The sequence below is a fragment of the Amphiura filiformis genome, chromosome 12 (genome assembly GCF_039555335.1).
Source record: "Amphiura filiformis chromosome 12, Afil_fr2py, whole genome shotgun sequence".
Lineage (NCBI taxonomy): Eukaryota > Metazoa > Echinodermata > Ophiuroidea > Amphilepidida > Amphiuridae > Amphiura > Amphiura filiformis.
Window position 1 is genome coordinate 53485097 of NC_092639.1, and position 8577 is coordinate 53493673.

An 8577-nucleotide genomic window follows, 5' to 3' on the forward strand; every position below is an offset into this window, starting at 1 on the left:
CAGCCAGTTTGGTTACGCTCCCTCCACATGTGGTGGGAGCGCAACACGATTTCCGATCGTTCTGACATATTATCATAATCTAAAAAGTATGATAATAATAGTCGGACCAACAGAAAATCATCCCGTTTTAATACAAATAGGGCGAATTTGACAGTTTGCTCATAGATTTAAGTTGGAACATGTGTAAGTATTACAAGTATGCCAAAAAAAATCGGTTTTGAAAAAAAATTGTGTTGAATTCAAATGGGGTTACTTCAATGGGAGACTCCATTTGAAATCATCACCACCTGTGCCACTTGTGTTGTAGATTAAGGTCATTTATTCCTGAAAGAAAGAGGGATTTTGTACTCAGAATTGGTAAATCCATAAATGAACCTTTGAAGGTATTCATACACTTCAAAAATATCCAACAAACAAAACATGACGTCACTGATCCCAACCATCAAAGCATATGGAAATACCGTAAACGTTCGCCTAATGGCGCTTTTGGATTCTTGGAAATGTGAGAGCGCCATCCTTGTAAAATCTCAACAGCATTAAGGATACGTGTATGTTAAATTGAGCAACCTGGACATAATGCCTCAGAAAAAAATATCGTGACATGACCCAATACTTTAGGTCACTAGGTTAGTTGCTAGAGCAGCAGATGTTTTGGGGTTTCTTCAGGTATTTTTTCTCAAAGTGCCATTTGACTTAATTTATAAATCGATTCATACGTTATACCTAACTCATTTTGGTAAATCTTTTTATATCATTGTAATTTCTTCATATTTTTTAAATATTCTTCAGTTGAAAATTACACCCTGCTATTGTCTGACCCGTTAGCTCAGTCGGTAGAGGGTGCGCCTTGAATGGTGAATGGTACTTGTTCGAATCTTGATTTCTGCTCCCACTTTTATGTGAAGAAGGGTCAAGAAATGTTTTTGGATTTTGTCCCCATTTTACGAATGAATATTGTGAATTTTTTTAAATTTAATTTTCTTATTTTTTTTAGATAAATAGGCACTGCGAACAAACGGCAACAAAAACCGCTGACAAAATTTGCTGCACTTGCTACCTATCAATGCGTGATATATTCCACTACATTTAACAGTTAAATGACCTTTGAAAAATAGAACGGCCTCAATGTTTCAAATTGTGTAACTACATTACTATGCATTATAAATGATCAGCTATTTTTTCTTTTATTAAAAGGATGAACCCAAGTAGATCAGACCATTGATCATATAACTATCAGACCACGAAGTAGTTACGTAACTCCGTGATGGTATCGGAACCAAGCACTGTTTGTATGGCGATCATTACGATCACGCTATTTTGGTATGCCTTTTTGTGTACTGATTGTTTCGATCGTGGTTCATTACTTAAGCGCGTGATCCCGTTGACATAGTAACATTACGTAACTTCGATACCGGGCTTCGATACTGAATAGTTGTTGAGTGCACATAATATGGAAAGCCATTGGGGTATTGTGTGCCTTCCAAAGCGCCTTATAACATGTTCTCATTGTGTTGTGGAATCCTAGCCAGTATTCAATGATAGCTATAGAGGCCTTGCGTTTATCGATTGGCTCCAAACAAAGGATTTGAACCGGTTTCTTCCCCGTAATCATGCCACAGTGCAGTCCATTCAATCAAATGTTGTCATCAACCGTAGTGCATTTTGTTATGTGTGTGAGACAAACTGTCGCGGTAGATGCAATCAGGCTTTTGTTGAATGCATTTGAGTAGTCCGCCATATTCACGGGACGATACGTCATATGCACAGCCTCTATTCAGTTGGTCGTTGTATGATTTTGTTCGTTCACTCATTCAAATTTTATTTATATCATTTGAAGACTGAGCCTATTTATGATACATCCTCCGTGGAACAGTTTCAAACAAATATAGCTAGGGATTATTGGGGCAGAGGTTATCTTTTGAATCCTCTTAGAGGGCTATCATTTTTTTCGGAAGGGGGGTCCCAAATTTACAAAAAGTCTGCGTCAATAAAATTGCGCACCCCCTATTTCGGCAACAAAAATTGTATGACCCCAAATCCCAAAATTGTATTGAAATCAGTCTTTTTGAATAAAATAACACACTTTCTGTGGTCATCGTGTGACTCCCTACATTTTAGTCATAAAACATTTTATGACCCCCTCCTATTATTCTTTCCAAGACTTTATGACCCCCGTATATTTGGGACCCCCCCCCCCCTTTTTTTAATAAAATGATATACCTCTTATGACCACTGATGTATAGGCAAGGACACTCGCGCGAATTGAAAGACTTGTCGCACACGACAGTTCGTCTCACACACATAACAAATGCTTTTACAATCAAATAGGTTCATTACAACATTTGATTAAAATGAAACGATAAAAACAAAGCATGAAAAAAGACACATACAAGATAAAATAATAAAATTATATAAACAATGTTAAAGTAATAATAGAGAATAAAATTTCCTCAAATCAGAAAAAAACATTGACAGACATCATAAATCACTGCATGAGATTCGAACCATCAATCTTCTCCACAAGTTCTCTTTATCCTCGCACTATAGTCTAATGCTCTGCTCACTGGGCCACAATGTATCAGGTGAATGATTACCGCATTATCATGATCAAGTTTGTTCGATCTTGTTCATAATTGAATACCTGAGTGGAAGAAGGGCCCAACTCCAATTTTTTAAAAAAATGAGTTAGACCCAGCATTTTATTGCCAACAGATTGTTCTTCCTTGTGTGTGAAAGATGAGCCAAAATCAACTCTCCAAATAGTCTTTCAAGTACACTTAATCATGGTTTTCATGGAAGAAAGGCCCAACTCCATGGAGTTGGGCCCTTTTATCACAAATATTGGGTTAAAGAGGAATTTTGTTCATCCATGAAATCTGCTTTTCACTACAATAAACTTTCTTGACATGCTTCTACTTGTGCAATTAATGGATAATTGCCAAATTTCTGTAGCTATTTATAACACATCTGCTTACGGAACTGGCACTTGCAGTATATTAGTGGAAGAAGGGCCCAACTCCAGTTCGTATTAAGACCTGTACCATTGCCATGGAAACATCATATTTAATTTTGAATGTATGAAATATTGTATATTCATGTATTAAAGGTCCCCTGAAGAGGAAAACATTCTGCCTATAAAACTTTTCAAAATATTAAGTTTTTTCCTAATATCTCAAAAACAGTTCTGATGGAGTTGGGCCCTTCTTCCACTCAGGTATTCAATTGTATGTGTCGATAGGTTTCACCCTTTTAACTACACGTACCCTTAATGATCAGTGATAATAGTCGGCTTTTACAGGGATGGCGCTCTCTCATTTCCATGCACTCCATAGCGCCATTAGGCGAACGTTTACGGTATAACAGTTTTATGATTTGATTCTAGAATGAAAGTTATGCCTAAAAAATTGTTTGATTGGCGTAACCCGACCGACCCTAAAAGTAGGTCTTTTTTCTTACTTTTTTGCAAAACAGAAAAAGAATAAATGAAATAACAATAAATAAATAAATAAATAAATAAATAAATAAATAAATAAATAAATAAATAAATAAATAAATAAATAAATAAATAAATAAAAAGTTCCAAGGCCTTTATCATGTGCAATTTACAGCTTAAAAAGCGTGTGTAAAAACAAAACAAAAAACAATCCTATCGATCTACCCTATTTTTTATGTCACGCCAATCAAACATTTTTAGGCCTTATTCCATATACATGTACACATCATTTATATCGGTATGAGTTCAGCTGACGGCCGAATCCGTATTTGTCTTTTGGTAAATTCATGTTACGGATGAACGCTTTAGCTACAAAAGGCAGCATATCTATTTTACGGTGATCTGCGTGGTATCTAAGCAAAAGAGGGTGACATACGGTGCATCTAACGGTGCAGCGTAGTACGGTCGACAATGATCACCGATATGCAGCCCTCTATTGTTAAAGCGTTGATCCCTTGTTCGCTCATTCAAAAATAACGCATGCGTAACACAAATTTACTCAAAGACGAATACAGATTCGGCTGTCTGCCGAACTCATAACAATATAAAGTATAGTACTGAAGTTATTATTTTTCTTAAATAAGTTTCCGCATACGTTTGAAACAAAACCCTTTGCTTTTAAATTTGCGTCGAATTACGTCATAATTCTTGTTGCCGGTATTAGTTCAGCTTTTATTGCCGTCATTTCACTCTTTCATCTCCCACTTATAAGATTTCAACATCTGCACAAGCATAGAATTGCTCTGGAGTTGTTGAGCAACCAATCATTCCCGTGCCATTTGGACACACGCCCCAGTCGTTACCTGCAAAATAAAACAGTAGGAAATTTGTCATCTTAGCTTCAAGTTCTGAAAAATAATATTAAAGCTCATTAGTTATACATGTTGATTTACATAATATATTCACATTATCTTTTATTTTCAACACTAGTAGGTCTCCAATCGTCGTAAGGTCTGCTAATGCTAAGGTGTGTTAGTCCTAATTAGGTGCGCTAGTCCGCAGACTAAAGCTAACCCTGACCCCAATACTAACCCTTACCCTAATCGTAACCATAACCATAATTCTTACCCTAACCCTAACCCCAAACCTAGCCCTAATTCCTACCATATTCCCTACCCCAACATTTGAAATAGTGAACTCCTTTATATTTCGGACTGGCGAACCGTTTATATTTTCGGACTAGTGAACCTTTGGACCAGCGAACCTTAGAGACTGGCTCCTACATATAAATGATAGAATGACTCTAATTCTAATCCTATTCCTAAATTAATCGCAAAAGTTTGGTTTGGCGAGAAAATTCTTTACACATTTCCTTTTTAATGAACCGGGAATGGTTAAGGATGACGTCCTATAAACGAAACTAGACTAAGTTTCGTTTCGGGGGAGGGGGTAAAAATACTCGATTCCGTTTGTACAAAAACATCGGTCTGAAGAATGTGTCATTATTATTATTATGTCAAAATTTGCAACATTTCTTTATTACGTTTCTGGCAGGGAGAGAGGGGGTCGGCTGAGAAACGAAACTAGTTAGGTTTATAGGATGTCATCGGTCTTTTGGTTTGCTCCCGTAAAGGCTGCCTTTATTGAACTACCCTGTACACGTATTTACCTGCGCTATATTTCCACTGGAGAACGCATGCGTGGCATTTTACTCCTGCAGGAAGCTGAATTTGGAATTTGATGTAGCCTTTCTGATCTCCGATATTAAACCTCGTCTCTCCCTTGACATTTTGCAATAGATGTTGATCAAGACATTCGTGAGTTAATGGTGTTTCACGGGTGTCTCTGGCGCAGAGACGGAACTCTATAAACCCAAGGTGATTGGCTGTTACTTCGGGCTGCAATGAGTCGCGTAAATATGATAAATAAAATAATTATTAGAAACATTTTTGTTTGATTGGGTAGAAATGATAAGTTTATGATTATACTTTAAATGAAACACATTTAAAGTAGAATTCATAAAGAATAATGATTTAGCTAGATTAATGCGAATTTTTAACACAACCCTAAAATTCAAAAACTGCTGAACGATGGTAATTATGGTCATGCGCGTATTTTTTGGGGAGGGGCTTTTGGGGCGCCAGCCCCAGGGTCAAAGTAGGGGCGGCAAAAACGAAGGGCGGCGGAAGAAGAAGGGCGGCAAAAAGAAGGGCGGCAAAAAGAAGAAGGGCGGCAAAAAGAATTAGTAACGAAAAAAGGGCGAACAAATTAGAAAAACTGTGAAAAAATGGTACTATACATTGCTTTTAGGGCGCTAGCGCCATAAAATCCTTTTCTTTTTTTTTTTTTTGCTCTTCACTTTTTCAAAACACCTGAAAAAAAAATTTGGTCAACCCTTTTTTTTTTTTTTTTAAGGGGCGGCAAAATGTGATATTCTTCAGCCCCCGGGATAGGAGCGGCCACTGTTGCCACTGATGGTATCGTCATAAGTCGTCGCATGAAATCGTCACCGGTCAGTTACAAAAGAAATTTATCTTAAAATTCTACTTGCCACTAGTTCGACCACTTGTCCTGACATATAACTTTGCACAATGACGTTGTTATCATAAATGCCACCATCTTCATGTTCACGTGGCTCTTTATCCGACCAGTTATCTCCACACACACCGCATTTACCACCGTTTGAGCTCCATTGCACCTGTAATGTGATGCGTTCAAAGTAAAATTTTAACTTTTAAAATAAGGATTTTGCAGAAAACCCTATTGAAATTAAACAACCATTTCCCAAAATATCAGCAATTAAAGGGTTTCCAAAACAGGAAACAACAGGAAATATTTTCTTTGTTTGGCTATATCTCAAAATCAATGTTTCCGATTTCCGACTAATTTTGCTTGATCGCATCACATATTTGAGTATGTTATTTGTTAAACACTTTAAAATGATAAAAACACCGTTACTGCATGGCAACTGAAAATTAAAGGCAATAACAATAATTTTCAAAAAGTTTGAAAATGTGGGTTATCAGTTCATGTACGGGGCCGCAGAATGTACTTAAAACAGTGGTTTGTATCGAAAACTCTAGAATACATGACCTTCACTGCATCTGTTTAACCCTAATTTTATTCGGCACCTTTGTTCAAAAGTGCAGAACAACAAAAAGCTGATCACATTATGGACTACCGCCATGATCATGACCGAAAGCCCTTTCTATACCCTATCCAACTGGGGCAAACGGACTTGCTGAAGTCGATAAATCACTTCGCGATCTGACTATCTCTTGGGTTATAGGTCTCACACACAAGAAGAAGTCATAAGCCGACTAAAATAAAAAACACATTCACAAAACCTTAACCCAAACCGTTGACACTAAAGCTAATATTTTATTTCTTCCGTGGTCGAGGTATACGCTGATGATCGGCGATCGCGTAGAAGTGGCGAGGTCTCCTCCCCTTATACGCGCCGACGACCAATGGGTAAACCCTCTTGTTGTCAAGACTGTTGATCAGCTAATCAATGTGATTGTTTATCGCACGTGTGTTTACTCTCGTGTACACGATACGCACAGCTCCGACAACGGAAGAAATAAAATATTAACTTTAATGATGGTTCATATCTGTATTTTGAGATCGGAGTTTCCATCTCTCTTTCGAATTAACTTGGACCAGACTCTTCCGTGCATAATATTGTTATGGGGGCTCCGCCACACCCTTCGCACAACCAGTCAAAAAGCCGAAGCCCATTTATACACCAATGACACCTGGTAGAGAGAGACAATACAAGTTGAGAACCTTGTCTTAAAGGAGTATTTCGTGATCCTAGCATCCTCTTTTTATGACATTTTTTAGTATATAGATATCCACGAAAAAAGCCTATTCCCAAAATTTCAGTTGATTCCGATTTTGCGTTTGCGAGTTATGCATGATTTAGTGTATTACACTGCTCCATAGACAAGTTGTTGTAATTTCGTTCTGGTGCACCAGAACGAAATTCAAATTTCACGATATCTTTGCAAAACGAATTAATCTGCAAGAAATATTTTGTACATAAACATTATGTAGCCAGAGGTTTCCAGTGATATAAAATCTCAACTTTTTTGAGAAAAGTGGGGATGAGGCTGTGGATCACGAAATGCCCCTTTGTCTTAAGGCACAACATACCGAGGTTCTAACCCAGAACCTTCCGATTATCAGCGCCAGAGTTCGCACCGCTAGCAATGGATCCCGAACTGACACTGGACACCAAGTTCAATACTATACTGGTGTAAAAGCATTAGCCCGGGGTCATCAGCTATCGTTTTTGCCGAAAACGGGTCCAGAAACCTAGAACCTTTCGTAATTATTTTGATACGCCTTCAAATTGCCTCTGATTCTGGTTGAAAGCCTAGAAAAGGGTGTTAGTTTTGTATAATAAGCTTTACTCACATCACATCTCTGCCTCCACAGAATGCTTCATTGTCATTGTAATCTTTCTTTTCATCAGGAACATCGAATCCACGTCTCCATTCTGTTCCTCTACCAGGTGGCTCCCAGAATCTACCGTGCCCACTCACATACACAGCACATACCACCAATAAAACAGCCAAGCACAGTAAACGTACCATAGTGAACGATTGAGAGCAAAACAGCGACACCCGGGTGAGCTGTCTTTCTTATATTCGATTGACGTCAAAGAAGTGTTAGGGTGCCAATCAAATAATATACTTGACAATATTGCAAACATACTGATAACCCTTCACTTTTCTTGTTTTATCTTTTAACTTTATCTGTGTTTGTTGAATTCGGTATATTTTTGAATTGCAGCTATTAATTATTGTTTAAATTGGGTTGAATGCGCGATATTTATTTCTTCTTTTGCCTGGGTTACTCATTTAGTGGATGATTTAAAGTATCCTCTGTTCTTCCAATTTGTCATTAAGTCGAAAAGCTGCAAATACCCGTCTTTATTGCTATACACCAATCCGACTTCGCCATTACTGCGGTGTCCCCGATGTAAAACTGCGGTGTCCCGAGGTCGGGGGTTCCACCTTCCACCCATTATTAATTGCGTGCTACACAGAATTGTATCCGGGAATTGTACACAACAGTGATATTCAATACACGATCATAAGTATTGAATTACGAATTAAATCTCCCGCTCTGGTACA

The 8577-nt window shown here is 37.8% G+C and overlaps 1 protein-coding gene across 1 annotated transcript; it reads right to left on the reverse strand.

Moving 5' to 3' along the window:
• Positions 1 to 3739: 3739 nt before the first annotated feature.
• On the reverse strand, positions 3740 to 8034 carry LOC140166907 (uncharacterized). Its single transcript, XM_072190393.1, has 4 exons — positions 7861 to 8034; positions 5985 to 6131; positions 5103 to 5337; positions 3740 to 4296 (listed from the first exon to the last, which is right to left on the reverse strand). Exons 1-4 carry the CDS (start codon positions 8032 to 8034, stop codon positions 4199 to 4201), a joined length of 654 nt encoding a protein of 217 aa, XP_072046494.1. The 3' UTR covers positions 3740 to 4198.
• Between the last annotated feature and the right edge of the window lie 543 nt (positions 8035 to 8577).